The sequence below is a fragment of the Balaenoptera borealis genome, assembly GCF_965194805.1.
Source record: "Balaenoptera borealis genome assembly, chromosome: 5".
Lineage (NCBI taxonomy): Eukaryota > Metazoa > Chordata > Mammalia > Artiodactyla > Balaenopteridae > Balaenoptera > Balaenoptera borealis.
In genome coordinates this window covers 3146236-3173543 of record NC_138862.1, presented here as the reverse complement: position 1 = coordinate 3173543, position 27308 = coordinate 3146236, and the positions used below count along the sequence as shown (strand labels likewise).

Genomic DNA, 27308 nt, shown 5'->3' with positions numbered 1-27308 from the left:
TTTCAATGCATTTAAAATTGCCCTGTTATTTCAAAGTGCCAGTAAAATAGCTAATTACTGACAAAAACGAATTTAAAGTATTTTAAAAGGTGCTAATATTCTTAATGCCGAATTTGAAAGGTAGTTCCACATTTCTCTCCTGAGGTGGCACCTGGTTTATCCACACAGCCGGGTCACAGAAATGAAGAATTCAGCAAATAAGACAACAGCTTACACCTCAGACTAAACGGTCCCATTATGCAAACCATGCATCAGCCCTGAAGAGGCGCCCCTACCATCTCACCCTTTATGCTCTTGTGTCTCCTTTTCTGCAGCACTGCAATCATATATGAAGAGGCTGTCATCATCACTAAAGAAAAAAATAACAAAAACATTTTAAAGGAAGCACTTCGTTAATTATAATGCTCATTTCTTTTTTTTTTTTTAACCTGGATCAAAAAAATTTGCGTACTCACTAAGGGTCTTATCCACAAGAAACTGTCTCCATAAGATATTTCAGGAGGGGCTTCCCTGGTGGCACAGTGGTTGAGAATCTGCCTGCCAATGCAGGGGACACGGGTTCGAGCCCTGGTCTAGGAAGATCCCACATGCCGCGGAGCAAATGGGCCCGTGAGCCACAACTACTGAGCCTGCGTGTCTGGAGCCTGTGCTCCGCAACAAGAGGCCGCGACAGTGAGAGGCCCGCGCACCGTGATGAAGAGTGGCCCCCGCTTGCCGCAACTAGAGAAAGCCCTCGCACAGAAACGAAGACCCAACACAGACAAAAATAAATAAATAAATAAATAAATAAGATATTTCAGGGAACAGTTAAGGAGCTTTATTTGCTTAACCTATTTATATTTGCCATACATATCTGATATGGTCTGTCCATAAAAGTCAGTTAAGTGAAATAAGTGAGGACAAAAACTCAACAGGAAGTAATATACCGTTCTTTGATAAGCAGAACATCAGTGCAAGATGGCTATGTAAGAAGAAGTTATATTCTGATGTTATTGAGTTTTCAGAGGGTCTTTTGCACCCAAGTTTAAAACCGCCATAACTTGTTTAGAAAAATGTCTCATCTGCCCCAGAAAAGCTCCCATGGCTGCCGCCAAGCATTTACCAGTATAGAAGCCACCCACCCTCCCTATCAGACCCTGAGCTCCCCCTCCAGTGCCTGGCACAGAGAAGACATCGTGCAAATTTATAGCCTTTAAAGTGACTGCAGCCAAACTCTTTTCACGTGGAACACTGCAGTGCAGGAAGAGAAACAGTCCTCCAAGCCAGAAGCTGTGCCAGCCAGCCACTAGATTTCCTCAAAAGGTATGGAATGAAGCAACCAGATGGAGTCTAATTTAGCCATCTCTCACTGTGGCATGTGTTAAGATACCCCGAGGCTCTAAAACAAAATAACCTGGGACAGACAACAGGTTTGTGAATAAATCTGTGAAATCTAAACTTAACATCTTATTGGATCTCTGAAACCAAACACTGAACAAAGAACACAGAGAGTACCTTTACATTTGACAGACACATTGTTTCAAGTATGGAAGAATCAAAACTACCCTGGGAAAGAAAACAGACGCCGAAACTGACCACTACTAATATCCAAGAGGCTCCTGGGTCAAGACTATTCGATCAACAAACATTTACTGATTTAAAAATCCCGGGAACGATAAGGAAGGGGCGTGAAATTAGCGAAAGCAAAAGCAGGACCTTGTAATGGGCCACTAGGGAGGTGCGCGCAGTGGCTCTGGAGTACCCCCGAGCGAGGAGGTGTCAGATAAAACCCTCCAGCCCCGAAGGGCAAGTAGGGCGGGGTCGAGGGATGCGGGCTGGGAGGAGGAAACAGGCACCTACGCAGGAAGAGGGAGGGGAGAGAGGGAGTGCGCCGAACTTGGTCCCCGGGAGTAAAGCCCTCTCCCCAAGGGAAAGCAAGGGCTGCTTTTCACCCCTCTCTCCAGAGAGGGTAGGACCAGCGTCCCCCGGACCTCGCAGAGCCCGGAAGTGTCCCGCGCCGAACCCTCAAAGAGCGCCGCAGACCCACCGCGGAGGGCGCGGGGCTCTGCGCAGGCGGCTAGGGGACCCCCGGGAGGGTCTTGGGAGAAAGGCGCGAAGAGCGGACATTCCGCGGCGCAGGCACGCGGCCGGGCCCAGGTGGCAACGGAGAGCTCACAGGTAGCAGTGGGGCTCCCCGGGGTCACCCCAAGGCGGGTGCAACCCCGGCTGTGCGGGAGAGCCGGGGTCTCAAGGCCCCGACGCGCGACCGCAGCCTTGGCTCCTGCTGCAGACCCAGACCCCTCACCTGTTCGAAGTGGAGGTGGCCAGTAACCGGCTGCCGCCCCGCACCACCAGCGCATGCCCGCACAGCGACAGCCCTGCAGAACCCGCCATGTACCCGCCCGCGATACAGCCACCCACGTGCGCCGCCTAGCGCTTCTTCCTGCCAGCGCCGAAAAGTGACGTCAGACGTAGACGCCGCGAGGAGACGTCATCCGGGCTGGCCCCGCGAACGCGCCAGCCCCGGGCATGCGCAGAAGGTGCATTCTCCCTTCAACTCGCAAGGTGGCTTTCGCGCCTCTGGTGGCTTGGGGTCTGTTGCTGATCGCGTTTGTCCGGATGGAATACACTTGCTTGTTTAGTGTTCGTCTCTTTCTCCAGACTGCATAGGGCCAGTTCTGGATCTTTCTCACGCTGTGGCTGGGCGACTTGGCTGGCCTGGTACCTACTTGGTCCTTCAAAAAGTGAGAAGTTCTGAGTTTGCATCCAGGTCGAGGACGCGGTGTCTGAGGTGGGCTCAGAGCTGAGGGAAGAGAAGCCAGACGCGCCCGAAACAAAGCCTCTGAACTGCTATGTTTTTTTTTTTTGGTAATTATTTTATTTATTTATTTATTTTTGGCTGTGTTGGGTCTTCGTTTCTGTGCGAGGGCTTTCTCTAGTTGCGGCGAGCGGGGGCCGCTCTTCATTGTGGTGCGCGGGCCTCTCACTATCGTGGCCTCTCTTGTTGCGGGGCACAGGCTCCAGACGCGCAGGCTCAGTAGTTGTGGCTCACGGGCCCAGTTGCTCTGTGGCATGTGGGATCCTCCCAGACCAGGGCTCAAACCCGTGTCCCCTGCATTGGCAGGCAGATTCTCAACCACTGCGCCACCAGGGAAGCCCCTGAACTGCTATTTTAAAACCCAAGATAGGGCTCTTTTCCTGTGTTCTTATGCTCATGGAGTGGCGTCACCAGGCACCAGTTATGCGGGATGATTTCTCGGGACTCTCCGCCCCCATATTCCACACTGTTCATCTAATCTCCTAAATCCTCCTGGACGCCCCTTCTCTCCATCTCCGTGGCCTCCGCCACGACACAGCCCACAGGAGTCCCGCTGCCCACTGGTGTCACATCCGCCCTTGTCTCCCCGCCACCCCACCCCCCCATGCACTTTCCACACTAAAGCCAGAGGGACCTTTTCAGAACACAGTTCCAATTCCCTGCTTAAAATCAACAAGTGGCTTCTCATTGTTCTCAGTACAGAAACCAAATCCTAATCTTCCACTATGAGACCACGTGTGGTCTGCCTCCTAACGACTCTGCAGCCTCCTTCCCTACCAGGCCAGCTTCAGTCTCAGGGCTCTAGCCATGACTACCCTTCCGTTCACTGGAACAATGGTCCTACTAACCACAGGACCTTAGCACGTGCTATTCTTTCCGCCTGAAATGTTCGCCCCCACACCCTGTCTATGTCCCTAGTTAATTCCAGTCACCCAGTTTCATCACAGTGGAGTCATCACTTAATCAGGGAAGCCTCTCCTGACTTTCCATTATTTGCATCCACAGCACCGTGATAACTTGTTTAATGTCTGTCTCCAGACTACAAATACCATGAAGGCAGGCACTGATGCCTACTAAATTGGCAAGTCACTGATCAATGCCCCAGCTTGCACCACAAAACCTGGCATGAAGTCAGTGCTTAATATTTGCTAAGTAAATAAATGGAACAACTAATTGACAGTCTTAAAAGATCAGCTATTTTTGCATAAGAGGAATTATGATAGGCATGAGGCATGGAAATTCTGCCTGACCCAAACCCCACCTCCGGTTTGATTCAAGGATGAATTTACACCCAGACTTAAAGCAGAATGCTTGGGGGACTTCCCTGGTGGTCCAGTGGTTAAGAATCAGCCTTCCAATGCAGGGGACACAGGTTCGATCCCTGGTCGGGAATCTAAGATCCCACATGCTGTGGGGCAACTAAGCCCGCACGCCACAACTACTGAGCCCACGTGCCACAGTGAGGAGCCCACGCGCTGCAGTGGAGGATCCCACATGCCGCAATGGAGGATCCCGCGTGCCGCAACAAAGATCCCAACGAAGAACCCGCGTGCCGCAGCTAAGACCCGATGCAGCTAAAAATAAAATAAATATTAAAAAAAAAAAAAGCAGAATGCTTGGGAAAAGTTTGGCTTCCTTTAAGACAATGAGGTAAAATGGGCTTTCATGGAGGCAGAAGATGGAAGAGTCTGTATCACAGAACGGAGAACACAGAGGGCTGGGGGCGGGGGGGAGAAGGGGCAGGAGCTAAGCTGGAGACTCACATGAGATCATTGCAAGGGAGCTTCCACGGAGGGATTGACGCTGGGCAGTAACCAGAGGAAGCAGGAGGCTCCACAGTGTTTCTGAAGATGAATCGGCTATAAACATTTCTATTCAGCTAACCTAGCCAGTACAGTGAAAGTCCATACTCATGGTCTGGGGTATTTTTCAGGCCTGCAGGTGAATTTACAGTTTCTCTTCTGGGTGGGATAACAATACCAAGACCACAGAGATCCTAGAAAGGGGCAGCCAGTCATCAGCACATCAGCAGGCTTGCAAGCAAATTTAACTTTCTTTACAATCGTGGTTTACATCGTTTTAAATGTTCTGTAACACACATTCTAACAGATACAATTAACTGTAATGTGCGTATTTAAACTGACCTTGAAGCTTCACTACTTTCATGTTATAGGTTACAACCTTGAGAAATAACTACAATTTTTTTGGAGTTGCAGTATTCCTCCTAAGTCTTTATTATTTGTTATTTGGAGGAAAAATAATAAAGACTTAAGAGGAATCCTGTATTGTATCAAAAGACGCAGAGCAGGTATAAATGAAAACTTAAAGATCTGTACTTGACCATCAGATGTAAACAAAACTTAAGCATTTTGAACTTTTTGAGTTGATAAATCATTTGCCTCATACTTTGAATTCTTATAGTACTTGTGCCAGCAAGACTTATTTTCCTCAAGATTTTTTTCATCAAATTTCAAGATAACATCTACCTTTTTAATTTTAATCAAATCTAATTGAAGGGGCTTCCCTGGTGGCGCAGGGGTTAAGAATCCGCCTGCCAATACAGGGTACACGGGTTCAAGCCCTGGTCCGGGAAGATCCCACATGCCGCAGAGCAACTAAGCCCGTTCGCCACAACTACTGAGCCCACGCACCTAGAGCCCGTGCTCCACAACAAGAGAAGCCACCGCAATGAGAAGCCCGCGCACTGCAACGAAGAGTAGCCCCTGCTCGTGGCAACTAGAGAAAGCCCACACGCGGCAACAAAGACCCAATGCAGCCAAAAATAAATTAATTAATTAATTAATTTTTTTAAAAAAGTTAAGAGAATAGATCTTGAAAGTTCTCATCACAAGAAAAAAAAGTTTGCAACTATGTGTGGTAATGAATGTTACCTAGACTTACTGTGGTCATCATTTCACAATATATACAAATATTGAATCATTATGTTGTACACCTGGAACTAATACAATGTTATATGTCAACTATATCTCAATAAAAAATAAAATAAAAATTTTACGGAAAAGAGAAGAAAAAAGAAAATGTTACACATATATGTGTATATATATATATATATATATATATATACACATATATATGTATATATAATTCAGCCATAAAAAAGAAGTAAATCCTGCCACTGCACCATTGCAACAACATGGATGAACCTAGAGGGCATGATTCTGTGTGAAATAAGACAGACAGAAAAAGATGAATACTGTATAATCTTATTTATATGTGGAATAAAAAAACCGAACTCATAGAAACAGAGCAGATTGGCAGCTGGCAGGGGCAGGGGTTGGAGTGGGGAATCAGGGGAAAATGGGTGAAGGCGGTCAAAGGCTACAAACCTCCAGTTATAAGATGAATAAATACTGGGCATGTAATGTACAACATGGTGACCATAGTTAGGAATATTGGATTGTATACTGGAAATTTGATAGAGTAGATCTTAAAAGTTCTCACCACACACACAAAAATTATACCTATGTGAGGCGAGGGGAGTGTTAACTAACCTTACTGTGGTAATAATTTGCAATATATACACTTGACCCTTGACCAACTCAGGGGTGAGGGGCGCCAACCCCCTGTGCAGTCGAAATGCAGGTACTGCTATCTCTGCCTCAAAGGGCAGGAAGCTGACGCAGTTTGTACCAAATCAAGACTCAAACCCCAGTTCTTTTGATTCCGCATATTGTGATTGCTAATCGAACACAAACTTTTCCCTACACTTAGTTAATGTAAAGACCTGTAAAAGGAAAATACAGGTACTATATTTATTGAAAAAATACAGGTATAAGTGGACCCATGCAGTTCAAACCCTGTTGTTCAAGGGTCAACTGTACATATGTCAAATCATTACATTATTCACCTTAAACTTACACAATGTTTTGCCAATTATATCTCAATAAAGCTTAAAAATTTTTTCCATTAAAAAAAAATAAAGTCACTCATAATCTCCCATTTGGTGTGGTTTTGACATATGTTATGGGTTGAATTGTGTTTCCCCCAGATATACTGAAGCTATATGGAAGCCCTAACCCCCAGGACCTCAGAATATGACCCTATTTGGAGAGAGGGTCTTTACAGAGGTAATCAAGTTATAATGAGGTCATTGGGGTGGGCCCTAATCCAATATGACCAGTGTCCTTATACTACGGGGAAATTTAGATACACAGACATGCACAGAAGGAAGACTCAGTGAAGACACACAAGGAGTACGCCTTGTGAAGACAGAGGCAGAGACTGGACTGATGCAGCAGAAACCTAGGGACAGCAAGGACTGCTGGCCACCACAGCTAGGAAGAGGCAAGGAAGGATTCTACCCAGGGTCTCAGGGGGTGCGTGGCCCTGCTGACACCTTGATTTAGGACTCCAACCTCCAGGAAAAACTGTGAGACAATAAATTTCTGTTGTTTTAAGCCACTCAGCTTGTGGTCCTTTGTTACAGCAGCCCTCGCAGGCTACTATGACATATTTTCATCTTGAGGACACTGGTATTATAACAACTAAGTTCTTAGTGGCAGCACTCAGCTTCTCGCTTAGTTGGTAGTGACCTTTGTCCATCAGAGGGTTGGAAAGTCTCCAGTAACAGCCACTTGGTGAGGCGGGAGAAACGTGAAGGCAGATCTTCCAAGCTGGATGCAAGTTTTATCCTGGTTGGTCCATCTAGGGTGAGTTAGAGCATGGTTATATATGCAGGATTCGTAGACACAGGACCTTGCTGGATAAGCCTGGTCATCATGTCAGTGTACAAGAAGACAGACTTCCTAGTAGTATCATTGGAATCTACATCTTTTCCATGAAACAGTGGGCGTCTAAAATGATCATATCAGGACTTCCCTGGTGGTCCAGTGGTTAAGACTCTGTGCTTCCACTGCAGGGGGCACGGGTTGGATCCCTGATTCGTAAACTAAGATCCCACATGATTCATGGCACGGCCAAAAAGTAAAAAAAGAAAAAAGAAAAGAAAACAATCATATAACTTTGAAGCACCAAATGAAACAAAACATTTGTGGGTTTTTTTAACTCATCAAAATGCATTATGAAATATTTCTTACAAATCAAAACCGTGTACATAAGAGAGCAAACGCTCATGTACCCCCAATATACCTTAAGAACTAACCATTACTGGACTTCTAACCTCCAGAACTGTGAGAAAATAAATTTGTTTTAAACCACCAAAAATAAAAAAAGAACTAACCATTACAAATAGAACTGAAGCCCCAAGGCTCCCTTCCATGTAGACCTCACTCCTGTCTCCCAAATCCCCTCCAGAGGTAGCCCCTATCTGATTCTTTCGGGTGGCTTGTCCTTCTTGTTAATAAGTAGGAAACACTTTATGTATTTTGGATACCAATTCCTCACGAGTTAAATGATTTCCCGGTTTGTGGTTTGTCATTTCACTTTTTATAGTATCTTTTGCTAAAGAGAAATTTTAATTTTAGAGCTTGGCATGTCCTGGACCATGGGAGGCATGTGTATGTTTTAACCCCAGACTCAAGAGAGAATAGGCCTTGAGATATTTATCCCCACCTGAGATAGAGACACTTCCTGTGGACTTTCTTTGCAGGTTTTTTGCTAGCGGGTGGCTTTGCCCAGGTTCACCCTGTCACTGAGGGGAGCTCTGCAAGGGCTTCCTCTGGTGCTCTCCAGCCCACTCGCAAGTGTCCTCAGGGCCCAAGTCTTGTCTCCTCTTCTGATGTCAGTTACACCAACGCTTTGCCTTACTGAGATCAGCAAATGCTCCCAGGGCAGTGCTGGCTTCCTGTAGTTTCTGGCTTCTGTTTTTTGGCCCCTGGAGATACACACTTCCTGTGGTCCAGGACACACCAAACTGTGAAAAACACGATCACACTAGACCAAGACAAGCAGCACTAAGAAGAGTATGGCAGGCAAAACCCAAATCCACTCTGGAGGAATACACATTCAACCCAGAACTTGGGAATTTCCACAGAGAAGAGCCCAGAAACACGAGCTTCCAGTACATCACTTCACAGCAATCACGAATAGGAGCCAGCAGAGACCACGGAAAACAGAACTGGCGTGAGAACGGAACTGGTCATTTGAAATTATGCTTGTAATATTGTACCCAGCATTGCTACATGCTTTGTAACCCGAGGGTTTTTCATTACGTCTCGTGGCCACATACTGCCAGAAATAGAAGTCATTACATATGTTTTAAAACACAGTTTTAAGTACATCCAGTATAACTTCATTTTCTTATTTTTTCTTTATATAAAAGCTTTTAAATTTACTTTTCCTGTTTGCTGAGCAACCTTTTTTTTTATTCTATTATTAAAAAGAAAATGATCTTACTAACTTAGTAAGGCATAACTATGTATGGTTATTCTAAACAATAGTTTAAAACTACACTGTTATTATATACACACTACTATATATAAAATAAACAACAAGGACCTACTGTATAGCACCGGGAACTATACTCAATATTTTGTAATAATCTATATGGGAAAAGACTCTGAAAAAAAAAAAATATATATATATATAACTGAATCACTTTAATGTACACCTGAAACTAACACAACATTGTAAATCAACTATACTCCAATAAAAATAAATTTAAAAACTACACTGTTATTGAAAGCTTTGTTTTAAAAAAATCTGAATTTAAGACATCATTAAATCATACTTATTTACATAGGATAATGCCATAATACATTTCCTTTGGGGCTTACAAAGTATGTACATATTAGCCCAGGATGCAGAGTGAGGTCATGCATATGGAAGGTGTGATAGCTGAGTATGTTTATTTTCCTCTTTGGCCCAAACACCTTTGAGTTCAGGACCCATCACTGGGTCCAAGTGATGCCCAAGTTATCTAGTTATCTTAAAAAGAAGTTTAATTCACCCTTGGTTGGGTGGGTGGTGGATTCCTAATAGTTTAGATAGAATTTTATGTGATTCATTAAGGAATATAGACAAACACAAGTTTTTGAGGTTTTGCCTAAAAACGCTGGACCAGCACTTGCTAGAACTTCAGGCAGAGGTGACGGTGCCTGCAGAACGACTAGGGCAGAGAATTAACAACTGAGGAACAACCTCCGCTGTCAGCAAAATCTAGCCTACACTTTTCCAGCTGACTGTGAAAGACGATATAATCCCCTCTCCACAAATACTTGTGAAACCACCGGCCCTTTCTCTGGCCTCTGCTTGATTTTTCTATTTCCTATTTGCCTCTTGCACTTGGCCCTGTTGCTTCTGTTCCTTTTAGCCAAATGTCGTGTAGGCCTGCCTTAACCTCCCCACCTGACTGCAGCAGCTTCCAAGGAGGTCCTGCTCCCCCCAGGCTTAGGTGCTGGTGCCAACTAAAACTTGTCACTTGCCATCTGCCTCTACAAAGATGAGGTCACCCACCACTGCAGCCGCTCACCTTCAACACCCCCTGAAAGGAGTTCAGGGTGGAGATCAGGAATGATGCCCTCTGTGCTCTGGGAGAAACTGGCAGCACAGGCCTTCAGATAGTTAGAGATTTTCAGGAGGAGATTTTATGAGCCAAATATCTAGAAAAGCACTAAAATCACTCACGGTGACATCTGCTCCTCCTGATTAGCATGATCTGAGGGTGGAGTTTTCCTCCCTCTGACCTCAAAAGGTCATTCGTCAGACACCTGGCCCTGGCCCAGTTTTAGGGTTGGTGATCCCAACCAGTCTTAGCCGGCTTGAACTGGACAGGAGCCCACCCCAAGCTCCTGAAAAACCACTAAAGCCTCCGTTACTATAGTTACCATAGGTCAGAGGTGTTATCTATAGGGGTGACTAAGGAGTCAAAAGTAATTAAGGTGAGCTCGGTCAGTGAAGGCAGGTTAAAAGCAGAGTTTTTAGCAAGCTGTTCCTTTAGCTGCTATTCTGTCAGACAAGCTCAAGTATTTCTGTTAGTCACCGGTTTCTGTTAATCCTATGTGGATGCTTTTTTTTTTTTTAACGCTACGGGGCACGGTTTCATGGGGTATGTTTTGCCCATTTATCTGGCACTTGAATGAGTCTCCAGACTTAGCCAAGGTGGAGGGCCTCTCCCGGGTGGAGTTGAGGTGTGGGTGTGCTCCTCTTGGTTGGAATGCTTGCCGGCACCGGGCATGGGCAGGAGTGGGGAGTGAAGGCACGATCAATGGGGGAGAAGGAAGCCAATAACTAACTACACCTACTCCATGTCTATGCCTAACTTGGGGCAAGTCTGCACCGCAAGTTATAACACTCAAGTAAACTAAAGCTTGCACTTCTGATCTGCTTGGCTCCGGGACTAGTGCGGTCACAGGCCAAAAGAGCGTCCACGGTCCCACCTGAGGCTGCCCTGCGGGGTGACCACAGGTGACCACTCCGGTCGGAGGACAGGAAATGGCACCCACAACGACCACTTCGGTGACCCAGCGCCCAGGCCGCCGAGCCATCCGGGTCCGCGGGCCCCACCCGCCAGTGATTGGTGGCTCTTCCCGGGGGCGTGGCCTCGAGGCGCAGCGCGGGGAACCTGGAGGCCGCCAGGATGCGCGCGCAGGACCTCGGTGATGGTGCGCGCGCAGCAGCCGGAGCACCGCCCCGCCCCGTCCCTGCCTGTGATTGGCGCCTTCATCCTAGGGGGCGGGCCCTCAGGTGGCAGAGAGCGCGCTGCGGCTGCGTCTGTTAGGTGTGACCTTCTCCCTCCCGGCCTCTCCCCCGGCCCGCGCCCCCGTCATGGCCATGGCGGCCTCGCTTCTGCTGCGGCAAGGACTAGCTGGGGGGCTGAAGGTAAAGGGGGGCTGGGCCGGCGCCCGGGAGCCCACGGAGGGCGGGGCGAGGGCCGCGGCCCTGACGGTCACCTCCGCCGTCCGGGGACGCCGCTGACCCCACTTCCCGGGCCGAGGAGAGGACGCCGTGTCGGAGGCCGGGCCTGGGGAGCGGCGAGGGTCCAGGCGACCCCGGCCACCGTTCCCTCTGGTCCTGGATCACCGGGAACCTCCGGTGTGCGGTCCGGGCCTCCGACAGGCGTGGGGGCCGCTGGTGCCCCGCGCCGAGCCCTGTCCGAACCCTTGAAGACAGTGTCTCTACTGCTTACTTAACCCGCGAGGAAATGAGGGCACTTTCAGGCAACTGGTTGACCCGGTAACTTACGAGGCAGCCATGTGAAGCCAGCTTAGGTTACCTCATCTGTGAAAAGAAAGGAGGAAAGAAGGGCTTTCTTTCTCCATATAGGAAAAGCGAAGTCCCCTTCACTATCTTTAAAATTAAAAGGGGCTCTTATTACAAAAGCAAGAACTATTCGTGGCAAAATAAAGTACAGATGGTTGGAGGGGAGATCTGTTGTCAGAGAGGCCACTATTTACCTCTGCATATGTAGTCCCAGTTCATTTTTTTTTAGCTTTCATGTACACACATACACACGTGCTGACGTCATAACCATAAGAAGCAAATATTTCACTCTCACATGTGGGCTGTAGGCACCTCTGTTCTGTGTCCAGCATCTGGAACAGTGCCCAGCGCATAGCAGGCCTTAGTAAGTGTATGCTGAGTGAATTAACGCTCTGTAAAATGTTTTCCACTTATGATACATGGTAGGCAGTTTTGAAGCAACTATTATTCATCTACATTATTTTTCATGGCTAGATAGTGCTTCTACCTTATATTCTAAGTACAGGAAAACATTTTATGAAAAGAATCAGTATTTTGTAGGTTGATAGGTAATTGGAGAGTACAAAACTGTACGCTCAGGAGAAAGTCTGGTTGGAGAAATACCCAAATGTTAATAGTGACTGTCCTTGAACTCAGGTGTTTTTTTCTTGCAGCTTTCTTTGTATTTTCCCACATTTCCATAATACACATAGATTAAGAGAATTGTAACAACCGTTAGAAACATGCCATAGGTATGCAAAGCATTTATATGTCATAATAATACATAGTATTCATGTCGTAATAGCTGTTAAAAACGGTATTACTCTAAAATATTCGTATTTGTGCCATTCTTTTGTCAGACTGTGCTCCTAGAAGCAGGAGTGTTTCGAGGACTTGCTTCTACTGTTTCTCTCTCTGCAGAATCAGGAAAGAATGAAAAGGGATTGCCACCGAATCCCAAGAAGCAAAGTTCACCAAAAAGTAAGATTTTAGTGGTTGTCATAAGGGAGACAGAATACAGAGTAAATCAGTCAGCTTCCCAAGCAGGAAAAGGAGTTTACTAGCTACATAATTGGACTCTTCGTTTCTAGCAGTGTCCAGGTTATAATCAGACATAGGATCTGTAACAGGCTTTAGACCAAACACATCAGTAACATAACAGTTAACTCTGTTAAGGCTGAACTCAACGATTAGCCCTGAACTGTTCTGTCTGTATTTTCTAAATGCCAAACTCCACGGACAGCAACGGGGTGCAGAGTATGCAGGCTCTGTGGCATTTAGGTGGCCCTAATACCGATCCCGTACTCCCGTGAAGTAGCTGTGAACCCCACCTTTTTTTCTTCCCTGATGGTGACTTTTCAGTGTCTCTGGGACTTATCCGTAGTCTCCCAGGCTTTGCTTGGTCATAGCCCAGGATTGCAGGCATTCTTTTATGACCGTGGAGAGAGAGTTAGGAGCAGGCACCGTTTTCCATTATGACTCACTTTGGTGACGCATGATTCTAATCTGCTTCCAGCTCTTTCCACAGTCATTTTGACTTTTTCCCCTGAATCCAATGTAGTGTATCCTCATAGGAGGAAAACAGGAAATGCAGCAGTATAAACCTGATTATAACCCAGGTCTATTGCGTTTAGTCTTAACTGATGAAACCCTCGTTAACTCTTAATATATACATATGATATATACAGTCTCTTTATAAATCTTTGACTGTATGGGGTTTAGAATGATAATTTGAGTTTGTCTTATTTTCATCAAAGTATCATTTCCTCAGTTTGAATGCTTGAAAGTGTGTAGACACTTTTGTTTAGTCCCCCTTCATCTGCCCACGGAGACGTGGGCAGCTTATAAAACGTCCGCGCGCTGTTGAGAGAGCCAGCCACCCACTGCCTTTCACACGCCATCCATCCACGCTGAGGAGGCGTAGCCCCCCTGTGGTGTCTACGCGCCCCCATCCGAATTCAACAGGAACGTTGTTGTTTTCTGTCCTGTACCTGCTGTGTTTTTAAAGCCAGTATTCCGTTTTCATTTTAATCTGTACGTTTTTAAACAGGTATCTTAAACATAAGGACCCTTCTTCTTTTTTCCAAAGATCCCCCTTTTTACAAACGTGCTTCTGTGTATGAGTAGGAATGGAATACTTCATCCTGTGGCGGTTTTGGGTGCAGTTACGAGAAGGGAACACTGAGCTGGGAGTTGGCCTTGGGCTCATGTAGCTTCTGCCTCTGGGCGTGGCAGGCCCTACCGCCCTCGGAGTTCCTCCGTGCTGAGTGGGATCAGCGCGCCAGTCCTGGCCTGGTCGACGTGAGACTGGTGACCAGCATGTCATGTGTATGTGCTGTCAGGTGGGAGGACAGTTTTTAGAGCTACACCGTCTTTAATGCACATTATGTTTGTATCTCAGAATTTAAAAAATAATTACAATCCCTCCATGAAGAAAAAGAAATGATGCTTCTAAGTCAATATGTGCAGGCCTCGGTATTTCTCCCGAAGTGTCAGTGATCGGTGAGTGTAAGATACAGAAACGCCTTGGCCCGCCAGTGGCGCATTGCCACTGTGGGTGGCTTTGGAAGCTCTAGGGAAAGTTTCCTGCATGCAGACGGGGCCCTGAGCGCTCACCCTTGGGTTCACATCTAGTCCGGGATCTGCATCCGGGGTGAACATGCTCTCCATTGTTCCACCTGGGGCGCCAGCCCATCGTAGCCACGCTTCCTTCCTGAGGGGAGCCGCCAGCACGGCGAGCACAGACATCAGAAGCCGGGTCTCCAAGCGGGTGCCTCCCCTGCACAGCTGCCTGGCTTGCCAGCTTTGATGTTCTGGTGAATTCCATCACTAGGCTGAATTTGCAATAATCAGTAATAAACCATTGACTGGATAACTCCTATGTCGCTTTTTAAGGACTCTGTCAAGAAGCCAAAGTTAATTATCTACTTCAAGTCCCTGTTCCAGTTTGAGAAATGAGGAATCTCCGGAAATAGGGGTTTGGTGTATTTAATTCTAACCAGCGTTGCTAGGCACTGTTTTAAGCACTCCGTATCTCCCCTCCACACCCTGTGAGAAGGTACCATTAGTATCCCTGGGTTATAGATGAGAAAGTGGTGGGGGGGGACTCCTGAGCTGCCCAGGGTCACACAGACGTGAGTAGTGGAGCCCGGTCTGAGCCCAGGCAGTAAGGCCCCACGGCCCGTATTTATAAGCAACGTGCTGTCTTGCCTCTGAAAAAAGTCTCAGTTCTCGCATGTTCATTAAAACCAAAACCAAAAAAAAAAACTTTTTTTAGTAATAAAAAACATGTAAAAAGAGGTTTTAGTTACCATATAGAATTTGAATAACTATTCTTTCACATCTTGTTGAAATGCACCTTTGTTTCTGAATGTGCTTTGTTTCTGAAATTAGTTTTGTGACCCACTGAGAAGATGTGGCGGTACTGTAAGGCTGCTGATCTGTTTCAAACACCAAAGTCATTTTTACTTTCAGTAGGGGACTACTAAAAAGTTGAAGGTCATGCCCTCCCTTGCTTTTCAATGAGCAGAAAAGAAACTCAGGAAATTCAAATTGAGAGGAGATAGAGAAGCAATAAGAGAACTCCTGTCTCTGCGCTGTCACTAGTGTTTGTAGACCTTTATTTACGTGGGTTGTGATGGTCTCTGAGGGTTCGAAACCGTCCCTGAAAGCCCTCCTCTTGTGCTGGGAGGGGTGTCTCCATGGCTAGTCTTATTTAAGTAGCTTTGTGTTTTTGTATATTTATCTTTCAAGGAAAGTCACACTGAAACTAAAACGTTTTCAGAGTATGCAGGCATCCCGCCTCTAGAAACGCAAGAGGTTTCATGAAAACAAACAGGTAAAGTCATACTTAATATTCAAAGTGAGAGCCATTGTTCCTGTACCCGATGGTTGTGTCTCCAGGTGACATCATCCTGCACTGTTGAATGCAGGCGTGGTGTCCACACTGGCACTTTGGCACAGAGGTCACTGGTGGCAGCTGCGGATCATCGTGGCAGGCTTCCTGCTGAGTCACAGAGGACGCTGGGCCTGTGCTGCAGCAGGTCAGAGGCTGGCTCTTAATAAAAAGCAGATATGCTACTGTGGTTTATTCTATTAGCCTTTCCATGGAATTGTCCCAATAACTAAGCCTGAATAAAAGATATTTTAAAACATTAATGTTCTTATTAACATTATATGTTAATGTTAATAAGAACATTAATGTTCTTATAACATTAAGACAAGTTTCCTTTTTCAAACAAAATAAACTATATCATTTGAAATTTTCTTTCTGTTTTCAATAGGTGATAAATCAAACTCTAACGTTTTAATAACTTATTTACGTTTTAAAAAATCTCCACAGTAAATTTTAGAAGATTGAGGCATAATAATTAGATAGCAGCCTATCTAAAATAAGCCTTATTTTAAGTTAATTTTTTACACTTGGAAAATTCTTGCTCAGCATAAAAGTGGATTAATGATACAGGTGAGCAGGCTAGCAGGGTTTGGAGACCAGCCTGTGTTACCCATTGCTTATAGGAATTTCTGCGCTATATCAGGTATGGTTTAGAAAGACAGAGAAAGAGAGAGTTCAAGTGCATGTGCATGCCTTTGCCATGTTTTTATGTTTAACATGATCCTGGAGCTCTGTTCTGCTCCTGCAGTCAGAATGCAGATTCTGGGGTGGCACACGGCCACAGAATCAGACAGGGCGTGGAGGAGGGGGTGGTGATGGGGGTGGAGGTGATGCGGTGATGGTTTTTTTAAACAGTAACCCAGTGCTCTAGCTGTTCAGTCATATCCTCTTACACTGCCCATTAATCTCTCTCTGGCCCATTTCTGATTATTTCTGGTTATTCCTCAGTTTTCTTTGACCATTTTCTATCATTCTGTTTTATATATATATAGAGAGAGAGAGAGAGAGAGTTCCTGAGCTCAGAAAACAATTAGAAACTTTTTTGGATACCAGTAAGATGGTAAAGTTAGAAATACATTTTTTTCCACTTTAAAGAAGTAGTATACTTTTTAGTATAAAATAGACTCCTAGACTTGAAAGTAAGGAATGCATTTAGAGTTTGCTCATCTGAAATATATTTTTTAAAGTTTTGCTTTAGATTTGAAAAGTAATTTTAATTTATAAAAACTTGTCCTGTATTTTTCTTCTAATCTGTATGGTTAAAAAAGATTTAGCACCTGAGAAAATTGAATGAAATGAGCTCTCATGAATGTACTGTGGTGGGCTTTCATTTTCTTTTGTAACTGACTCTACAAAGTCTAAGACTTTTATATCAGCACCTTTTTGTAACAGCTTAAAACTCATTGTTTCCAATGATATATATGATACTAAATTATTTTAGGCTTTTCTGGTCTTGTAATACTTTTCCTTGGCAGAAGAAATCCCCAAATGATACGATTTTGCAGGACTTTTCTTCCTCTCGGGGCACCTTCATTTGAATCACATTATCCCCTCCGTCTGATCTCCCACTCTTCAACTCATGCATATGCTCACCCCAGACCCAAACCAGGCTACTGTCTCTACTTCTGCTTTGCTGTTTTGTTCAGAAAGTTCAAGTTCATACAATACGGGTAATTTTTTAAAATATTTGAGGTGTACCAGTTTTTTTAGGGATTTAAGAAATGATACATTTCTAAAACTTCATCATCTGAAAATATCTTTATATTATAGTTTATCTTAAATTTAGATGAAATAGTAGCTTAAAAAATAATTACCATCCAGCAGCTCTCGCTGCGAAAAATGGAGACAAGATTTTTACTTCTATTGGTAAAAATCCCATCTTAAAAAGTTTCAGCTACCAAGAAGAACATCTGCCTTTTTTTGCTGTTCTCTGTCTTGTGTGGCTTGCCTTTCACTTAAGAGTGGGTTTCGACGGAACAGTTCCTAAGATGATTATGTTGAAGATATTATCGATAACAAGGTGATATGTTATGAAATGTCTGTGGCCTTGGTGAATTTTCACTGTTTTACTAAATATTAAAAATAATCTTCCTCTTTATGCCATTTCCTAGCTGTAGTGGAACCGAAGGAGAGGGGCCGCCAGCTAGCCGCCCCAGCAGCAGATGAATTGTCTAAAAACGTACCTTCACCCACTTCTTCCCCACCAGTTGTGAACCAAGGCAGGGTGCTAGCTGGCCCTAACCCCGATGCCAGCATGCCACTCACAGACCGAGGGCTTCTGAAGTTTTTGCCAAGAAAGACTTTGGTAGAGTTTCCTCAGAAAGTTGCACCTCCATTCGGAAAACAGGGTTCTGATTCAGAAGCAACCCAGCAGAGCAGGAAAGGGACAGATGATTCATCTTCGTCTTCATCTTCGTCCAGCTCCTCTGATTCAGAGTCTGACGAGGAGGGTGACAGCTCAGAAGCGGGTCCTCAGGCGAAGAGCAAACGCAGAGGAGGGTTTCCCGTAGCAGAGGCCTCCCACTCCTCTGCAGACGGGGCCCCCCAAACTGAAATATCTGCACAAGAGAAGAGTGTGTCACAGCAGCCGCATCCGGACCTCGTCTCCGCACAGAGGCCCCACCAGGCAAAGAAGAAAGGGGCCTCCAGTCAACCATCAGAGGACAGAAAAGACCCCAAACCAAAGACCACAGCACCCAAGTCACACGCAGCTGAACAGTTTATGGAGCAAAATGTAAAGGAAAAACAATGGCAGCAAGTATCTACATCAAATGAAATAGGTAAAGAAAGCCAGAAGCCACTCAAAGGTAAAAAAACCTTATCTGACCGTACGAAATCAGGATTATCCACGCAACCGAATGACAGCCCAGCGCCCACTCAGTCTGCAGAAACCAGAGCAGGAAGACGGCTGCCAGCAACTCCTGAGACCAAAGAAAGGCTTTTGGAAAAACAAGTACCAGAACCTGATGGGGAGGTGGCTCTTTCCCTGTTCAAAAAAGAAAATCTGGGAAAGCAAGTAGCAGAAGGAATCTTGAAGGCTAAGGAAGAGATTTTGGAAGATCAGTTACCAGTAAAAAATTTGAAGCCAGTCCCTCTTCACAATAAAGACGTTTCTGATGAAAAGACAGCAGTACTAAAGCTTGAGGAGAAGGGCGGAATCATCGAAGACTCAGCAACTCAGATGGAAGGCCAGGACGGCACACAGGGTATACCTTGACTTGTGGCCGAGAGCTCTTGTCCTGTGGTGGTGGGTGAGACTCTGAAGAGCCGTGTGATCTGAGGAAGCATTGCGCTTGATCAGATTCTGTGGTAGGAACATGGCCGGTAGCGCTGTCTCAGACAAGCTGAGGGATATATGTTAATTATGGATAAACGTTCCTGAAACATTTAAAATTTATATCACAGTGGAAGAGTATGCCCTCGGCACTCTTGGACTGTCCCTTAGCCAGTATCACTTGTGAAAATAGGCCATTTAACATCATCACCCTTAACTTCTGAGGGTGTTTAAGTGTTCATTTCTTGAACCTGCAGAGCATGTCACCGAGTGGAGGGGGGCTGTCCTATTAAACTCCCACAGGTGAGGAGCGATAGTTACACTTGTAGTGATGGTCTTCAGGTGAGCCAGACGGGCTGTTGCTTTCAGCATCTTTATGCCTAAGGGAAAATCGCATTTTAGGGAGTAAAGCCGTGACATGAAGGCAGCCATGAAATGCACGAGTCTAATTTACACTAGACGTTTCCTGCTCCTAAAAAGCGCAACGGGCTGCTTTGTTTTTCTATATTGAATTTTTATGAAGTGCTTTTTTGCTACCCTAAATTTTTAAAGGGAAACTTTATTCCTGTTATTTTACCATTTTCTTGCGCTTTGAACTTCATAAAATGCAGTGTGCTTTAGGTGGATCATGGCAAAACGGTAAAGCAGGTGGCCTGTTTTAGGATCTGTGGCTCTGGAAAACGCATCACTGACAAACCCCGCTCCTTCCTGTTTGCTCTCTTCTTTTTAAAGCCTCCCCCTTGCCTAATTTACATTCCCTGTAATTATACTTACTGGTTGCACTATGTTGACAGGATTTATGTGTCTTCTTCCCTCTCCATCTTCTCCCTCTTTCATAAATACGCGAAGTGCCAGCGCCTGCCAGACTTCTCCAGACATCAAGAACCACTTTCCTGACGCTGCTGTTGTAGTCATTCTGCTGTAAATTTGTAAAACCTTCAGGATGATAACAGAGAGAATTGGGGGTTTTCAGACTGCAATCTTTTTGCAAACAATTTGACTCTACTCTTTCATGGTTGTGTTATTTTTCCAGTATTCTCTTTGCCCTTCAGAGGCTAAAGACACTGCCCAAGAGTGCAGCTCACTTGCAGGGGGCAGCGTCTACAGGGGGGCCGACTTCGTAGCTCTCCCGGCCCAGCTGCCTGGCTCCTTGCCCTCCGGGGGGATTGGTGTTGGACAGGAGTTCTCCAAACCCTCGTTCCCTCCAGTCAGCACCTTCCCCACTTGGGCTGTAAGAGTACATCTGCTTGGCATGTCCCTGCACCACATCGAAGATACTCTGCTTGTTGAGATTGGAAAGATGTCACTTCTTTAAATAAGACATCATTTATTTTAATACAACCAAAAAAATGAAAACCAGAACTTTTGGTATGAATCCAAATAGTGGAAAACTAGTTATTTTTTGTGCCGCATGAGTAGAAGTGGCGTGAGTCCCGATGGCAGTGGTTTAGGGTCAGTAAGAGCTTAACCAGCCTGAGCCGTCATCCCACACCAGCTTTGCTGTGCCTCCATCGTGTCGCGTGTCACGTTGCAGGAGAGCCGGGTGTCTTTTGCTTCATCCACGCTCTTAGTTTTAAGATCACCAATTGTGTAGGTGTGTGGATTTTAATTCTTTTTTCCACTTAGAGAAATAAGGCTAAGTATTTCTTAGTCTGTGAATCTGAAGTATACCAACAACTTCTTCAAAAAAAGTTAAACGAGAAACTACACATCTCATTTCCAGTTCCCCTTAACTGTGTCATTATTATTAAAACCACTGGGCTTTATCTAATTTTCTTGTGTTTAGAGACTTAAAAGGCTCACTTAGTTTCTGCTTTTAAATTTCTCTTCTGTGAGTGGTTTATTTCTATTAGAGACAGATTTTTAATAGATCTGCTTTTTTTCTGCATCTTTAAATGACCTGAAAGTCCCTCCATAACTGTTCTTGGCATTTTCAAGTCTAGAGGTATACAAAGTTAAGATGTTAAGACACGATGTAAAAACTATTCCATTTCTTACATTATTGAGGCTATACGTTTTAGTATAAATTTTCAGCTAATTTATTTTGCTTTTGAAGACACTTGCTTTATGGGCTTTTCTAAGTAGACAGTGCATTCAGGAAGGGTTCATGTAGAATGCTTGGTATGCGAGTGTGTGTGAGTGTGTGTGTGTGTGTGTGTGTGTGTGTGTGTGTGTGTGTGAGAGAGAGTGTGCGCTGACTCATTCAGAAGCTCCCTCCCTGTCGGAGGTCCTCACGGACGCTGTGTTTCCCCCGCAGAGTCCCCGCCGGCCGCCACCCTCACTGAGCCATTTGACAACACCACGTATAAGAATCTCCAGCATCACGACTACAGCACGTACACCTTCTTGGACCTAAACCTGGAGCTCTCGAAGTTCAGGATGCCTCAGCCCTCTTCAGGACGAGAGTCACCTCGCCACTGAGAGCTCAGTTTAAAGATTAACCTTTCGGTGTCTTTCTGCATTCTTTCGTGCGAAAATAAAATCCGCTCAGTGGTCATGAGGCCTGGTGTGTAGGATTGCTTTCCCTTCCACACCTTTCATAGTGAGTTGTGAATTGGCAGCGGTCCTGCTGATGATTTATTCACCATGTGTTTAGACGCATCTATGTGCAGGGAATTTTTCTTTTCCTTTTTTTTAATTAAAAAAAATTTTTTAATTAATTTATTTATTTTTGGCTGTGTTGGGTCTTCGTTGCTGCGAGCAGTCTTTCTCTAGTTGCGGCGAGCAGGGGCTACTCTTTGTTGTGGTGCGCTGGCTTCTCATTGCGGTGGCTTCTCTTGTGGTGGAGCGTGGGCTCTAGGTGCACGGGCTTCAGTAGTTGTGGCACATGGGCTCAGTAGTTGTGGCTCGTGGGCTCTAGAGCTCAGGCTCAGTAGTTGTGGCGTATGGGCTTAGTTACTCCACGGCATGTGGGATCTTCCTGGACCAGGGTTTGAACCTATGTCCCCTGCATTGGCAGGCAGATTCTTAACCGCTGTGCCACCAGAGAAGTCCGGGAATTTTTCCTTAATTATCGAGTATGGCTCACTGGACAAATCCACACAATTAGAGAATTGTAGGTGCTTTCCCTCTGTGCTGGGCCCCTGGTCAGTTTAGCGTTTTCTGGTTCACCAGCAAGGTGTTGATAAGGGCAGCAGGGCCTTCTGATTTGGTAGACCTAGTTCTTGATGAATTGGAAATAGGAGTTTTACACATTTTAACTAACTGCTGCATTGCAAAGAAATGATTAAATTATGGCGTTTTATTATGAAAAGGATCGGAATTCTTTTGCTCACTTGAATCAGGCATGGGATGTAAACTCGGGGAAGTTTCGAGCGGTGGCATTACAGACAGGTGAAGGTTGTATAGGGTCCAACAGCAGCTGGGTTCCCAGGTGGCCCGGCAGACGGAGCTGGTTTAGCCACGGAGGGTTTCTGGGTTGGCCGAAGAACTGCGTCACTTGCGGGAACCTATCCAGGCTTGGGGCCGTGCGCCGTGCGAGCAGGTTCCCGTGTGTCACTCGGTGCCTGCACCAGGCCCCTGTGAGGCCGGAATAAACAGTCCGCTCTGAGAAGTAACAAATCCAGATGACGTGTTGCTGGGATGAGAGACTGCACCCATCTGTCAGGGCCTCGCGTTCCCCCCCCCGCCCCGAAGCAGAATGTCCATCTGCACACCGGGGACGTTTCCTGGTTTGCCTGTTCTCACACTTCCCTGATGTTTATGTGCCCAAACTCGTGGGCCTTATTTCATTTCAATTCTGGTTCTTGGCCTCTAGTCAATTTATAGCAAACAGTACAGTGTATTATAACTTCTGACTCACATTTCTGTAATCCTGCGTTTCTTAAAATGAGTCCAAGTAAGGATACCAGGACTGAAAACATGGTGTTGAGAAGTAATATTGTGATCGTATGTCTCAGATTTTGTTATCACCCCAGAGGCTTAGCAACTCTACAAGATTCTTCTAATCACATTTTTTATTATAATAGCACTAAAACCCCATTACCAAAAGAAAGAAAATGGAAAATACTAAGATTACCTAAAATCCCCTCTGCTAACCCAACCATTATTAACACTGAACAGGTTTTCCTGGTGGTGGTGGTTTCGTTTAGATACAACCATATAATGTATGTATGGTTTTCCATCCTTCTGGGGTTTTTTTCATTTGATAGCTTGCTTCTCACACTGGCCCCCAGAAGCCCTGTGCTCTGTGGTGGCGTGGGCGGGGCCGTGGACTCTGCTGCCACGGAGTGTGTCTCCCTGGGCTGTTAACACCACGGAGAGTTGAAGTTCTTTTTACATAAAAACCAGTCCAAATATATTTTAAGTTGCATGAAGTTTTCCCTTGGAACCAGTGCTGTTGGGCTCATCTTTCAGTCTCTCTGGGAGTTTGGTGTCCTCTGCCCCGCCGCCTGAAAAGGCTTCACGCAGCCACGATAAACAGCACCGGGCATGGCTCTGCATTTAGACCCCCAGATCCTCCATCTGGGGGCAACACCGTGGTTACCCGCCAAGTGCAGCTTTTTGGATTTGTGTAATTTCCCATGTTCTTTAAAGAGTGCTACCGGAAACATCTTTGTGAATGTAACTCATTTTGTATTTTGTATTGTTCCTTGAAGATGAATTTCCAGAAACCGAGCTGATGAATCATAAGTGATCCATGAACACACGTATTGCTCTCATTTCTGTGAGATTTTTAAACCGGCTTAATAATGTCTTTGAGTTCAATAAGGTAATGATTCTGCCTCCTTTTATATTTTTCCCATCACGTCACCTGAACTCTGACATCTTCCTAGATGCTGGTTCCTTACACCTGTTACAACACGTACCCTGGGACCGCAGGAGGCTGTACAGAGACCCTCAGTCCAGGCCCTGCTTGTGTGGACCCTGGTTCTCATGCTTACTGGCAGCTGCTTAACCTGAAACTCAGCAGGTTATCGTGTGGCTTTTCTGGTGCTGCTTCCAAGCCCGAGGTTTGTGTTTTGATAGTTTCTATATTCTCCTACTTGTCTCCCAACCCAAGACAGTGCTCGGCAGCTCCCTCGCTCACCCCCAGCGCTGTGTGACCGTGGCCCCGTACCTTGCGTGTAGGATGCAGGCAAAGGTTTGTAAGATGAGTTCGCCGACACCACGATGTGCTACACCCTGCAGGGAGGCTGCATGAGATAGAAACGATGCACACCGATTCAGTCTGTTAAAGCAGGGGTGGCACGCTTTTCCAGAAATGGGCCGGATAGTAAATATTTTTGGCTTTGACATATACAGTCAGTGCGGCTCAGTCATTCTTTTTCTTCAACCCTTTAAAGATGTTGAAAACCATTCTTGCTGTGGGCCTTACAGAAAGAGGCAGAGAGCAGGGTTTGTCTGAGGGCCGCAGTTTTAAGTATTAATACCCCAGTATTATGCGGCGGCCACAGATCATTTGATTCAATGAAAGGCCAGCTAAGTGGTGTGCTCAGCACCCCAGTTCTACTGCCTTCTCCCCTGCCCAACTCTGGCCTTCATTCTAGAAGGGATCTGACACAAAGACTAAGATGTAAGATATTAACCACCAAAGTGATGCCCCTTTTGGAGTAGTTTTCACTCTTGCGGGCCTGTAATCAACATCAGTCTAAATGTCTACTCCACGCTGGGCTCGGCTCTGGGCCTTGGGTTCACAGATGGTAAAGGCCGCTGGCCTCTCCCGAGTTCACAGCCTGAGAAAGAAAGGAGGCGTGTGAGGCACATTGCAGGCCACGTGCCGAGTCTCACGACATGAGTCAGCTGTCTGGAGAAGAGGTGAGGGTGGGCGTTCATCAGAGAAGGCTCTGTGGGGTGTGATGTCTCACCTGCACGCTGGAAGGGGGCCAGGGACCCACCGGGGCAGGTGTAGCTGGTGGAGGGAGCCCTGAAGGTCGGTCTCCGAGGCGCGGGGGCTGGGGGGTGTGATGCACGGGCCTGGACGCTGGAAGAGCGTTGTGTTTTCGGGAAGCTGTAAGTCCTTTGGCATTGCTAATGTGGTAAGTACTGGCGCTGAACCACGCAGCCAGGGCTCCGCCTGCCACGGCAAAATGCAGCAGGTTCAGTGGCTAAACCACACCCATTTACTGTCTCACAGTTCTGGAGGCTGGACGTCTAAGATCAGGGTGCCGGCTGATTCAACGTCTGGTGAGAGCCCTCCTCCTGGCTTGCACGTGTCTGCCTTCTCCCTGTGTCCTTACATGGCAGAGTCAGAGAGCAAGATTTCTGGTGTCTCTTTTTGTGAGGGCACTAATCCCATCTTGGGCCCCCTACCCTTCTGGCCTCTCTAGCCCTAATTCCTCCCATCACATCGGGGGTTAGGGCTTCAACACATGAATTTGAGGGGGACACAAACATTCAGTCCACAACAGGCTCTGTCCTGTAGGAGAAGAATTTCACTGTCTGGTTTTATTTTTTTTTTAACTGGTAATTTGTTTGAAATATTCTGACAAAAAGTATGGGAAGGGCTGAGCTGCAGAGATGATAAAAGAATGGGAAAATGATAATTGCTGAGCCTGGGTGATGGGCACATGGTAGTTGACGATTCTGTTCTCGGCAACTTATTAAGTCCTTGGGAACTTTCATAATAAAAAGACTTTTACAGGGCTTCCCTGGTGGCACAGTGGTTAAGAATCCGCCTGCCAATGCAGGGGACACGGATTCAAGCCCTGGTTCGGGAAGATCCCACATGCCACAGAGCAACTAAGCCCGTGCGCCACAACTACTGAAGCCCGCACGCCTAGAGCCCGTGCTCCACAACAAGAGAAGCCACCGCAATGAGCAGCCCGCGCACCGCAACGAAGAGTAGCCCCTGCTCACCACAAATAGAGAAAAGCCCGCACGCAGCAACGAAGACCCAACAGAGCCGCAGATAAATAAATAGATTTATTTAAAAATAAATAAATACATTTCCTTTTCTCATTCTTTTCCATGTGTTTGGACATCTAGCCTTCGGTGATAGCATTTCTGTCTGTCCCCACATCTACCATCTTCTAACTCCTTTCTCCAGAGAGTGTATCACCCCGCACCCTTGGCGGGAGAAAAACTAGGCAGTGAAATCCAGCTGCTCGGAGGTGAATGAGCTCATTTCCGACCCAGGGATTGGAGAGCGCGGAGCGGGCCGGGCTGACCACACAGCCCCTCTGCACGGAGCTAGGACAGGGCACGGGGTCAGGGTGGCAAGACCACGGAACTGTCACGAACCCCGACTAAGGACGAATCAGACAAGCCAAGGGGTCTGGAGGAGGCAGGGGGGTCGGGGGCAAGGCTGAGGGGGTGACTCAGCCGGACCTTCAGAGCAGGGTAGCCAGGGCCTCGAGCAGAAACTTGGAGAACAGCCACCCGGCTCTGCAGGGCTCGCACGGGCTGTTTCTCGATTCAGTGGGATTTTTAGGAATGAGTGTCTTGAAAAAAAAACGTGTTTCTGACGTTTAGGAATTCCTTCTTTTTTACGTCAATTTCTTTCCATCTGTTAAAATTTAATAATTTAATGCTTTTTAATTTTGAAAGTGTCAGATGAGTTCTCTTATGTCTGACAGATTCTTGTACAGAAGAGACTTTTTAAATTAATATTACACTTTAAAAAGATTTTTTTTAATTTAAACAAATTTTTAAATTTTTTGAAAACATTAAAGTTTTTAAAATCCAGTATTCTTAATAAAAAACTAATTTTTCTTAAAGCATTTTTTTACAAATCTCAGTAACCTACTTATAAAGTCCAATTTTAACAAACACTTCTAAACTTATAAAGTAAGTTTTTACTGGATACGTATTTCTTAGTGATTTGTATTGAAACTATTTTTTTCAATTAGTTCCTATATCCATGAATGACTATTACTTAAGGCTAGAAGAGGTTCAATGAAAATTAACAGAAAAAAAAAAAAAAAAAGAGAAAGTATAGACCACTCTTGAGGATTGATTCAGGTCTTGTGGGCCTGAATCTGACAGAATATGGAGAGCTCTTTTAAATAAAAATAATGCACAATTATGAATTCAAAATTAGGTATGAAAGTGATATTATTTAGAATGAGAAAAAATAGCTTACAAATTTTAAAATTTGGTAGATACCATAAACCTCACAAAATCCAGAAAAATCAAATGATATTTTGATTAATGGCTTGACATACCTCTTTATGTGTCAAGCAGTTAATAAAAAAATAATTTTTGGTTGCATACTTTTTGATTGCTTCTTCACATAGCATTTTTATAGTACTATTTTGATAGAATAGAAAGATAATTCAGTCCACCTGCAGGGCTGATCAAAA

General features: G+C 45.5%; 2 protein-coding genes and 1 long non-coding RNA gene across 15 annotated transcripts in view; 1 reads left to right on the top strand and 2 right to left on the bottom strand.

The window, feature by feature from the left end:
• WDR4 (WDR4 tRNA N7-guanosine methyltransferase non-catalytic subunit) overlaps positions 1-3312 on the bottom strand; it is a 30349-nt gene extending 27037 nt beyond the window's left edge. For 2 of the 10 annotated variants that reach the window (XM_082392874.1, XM_082392876.1), the window contains exons 1-2: positions 2285-3300; positions 284-349 (exon numbers count right to left, since the gene is read on the bottom strand). In XM_082392874.1, the coding sequence (XP_082249000.1) occupies positions 284-349; positions 2285-2373 (155 nt within the window). In that variant the 5' untranslated portion in view covers positions 2374-3300. Of the gene's footprint in view, positions 1-283; positions 350-2284 lie in introns of all 10 variants that reach the window. The other 8 variants (XM_082392879.1, XM_082392872.1, XM_082392871.1 and 5 more) reach the window with 8 other exon arrangements.
• A 2697-nt stretch (positions 3313-6009) lies between these two features.
• On the bottom strand, positions 6010-11087 carry LOC309629160. Its single transcript, XR_014244897.1, has 2 exons — positions 10188-11087; positions 6010-7706 (listed from the first exon to the last, which is right to left on the bottom strand). It is a non-coding gene; the product is annotated as an uncharacterized lncRNA (long non-coding RNA).
• A 214-nt stretch (positions 11088-11301) lies between these two features.
• On the top strand, positions 11302-21565 carry NDUFV3 (NADH:ubiquinone oxidoreductase subunit V3). 4 transcript variants are annotated; one of them, XM_082392867.1, is made up of 4 exons: positions 11394-11536; positions 12757-12877; positions 17903-18997; positions 21323-21565. In XM_082392867.1, exons 1-4 carry the CDS (start codon positions 11483-11485, stop codon positions 21484-21486), a joined length of 1434 nt encoding a protein of 477 aa, XP_082248993.1. In that variant the 5' UTR covers positions 11394-11482; the 3' UTR covers positions 21487-21565. The 4 variants fall into 4 exon arrangements, with proteins under 4 accessions (XP_082248992.1, XP_082248993.1, XP_082248995.1 ...); XM_082392868.1 differs by lacking the exon at positions 11394-11536 and adding an exon at positions 15650-15734; XM_082392866.1 differs by lacking the exon at positions 12757-12877 and having other exon boundaries at positions 11302-11536.
• The last annotated feature ends 5743 nt before the right edge of the window (positions 21566-27308 follow it).

Excerpts from the sequence above, each read along its gene's own strand:
- NDUFV3 (XM_082392866.1), top strand. The coding sequence starts at position 11,317 with ATGGTGCGCGCGCAGCAGCCGGAGCACCGCCCCGCCCCGTCCCTGCCT. Across the intron at positions 11,537-17,902 it reads GACTAGCTGGGGGGCTGAAG|CTGTAGTGGAACCGAAGGAG; the intron begins GTAAAGGGGGGC and ends GCCATTTCCTAG. Across the intron at positions 18,998-21,322 it reads AGGCCAGGACGGCACACAGG|AGTCCCCGCCGGCCGCCACC; the intron begins GTATACCTTGAC and ends TTTCCCCCGCAG.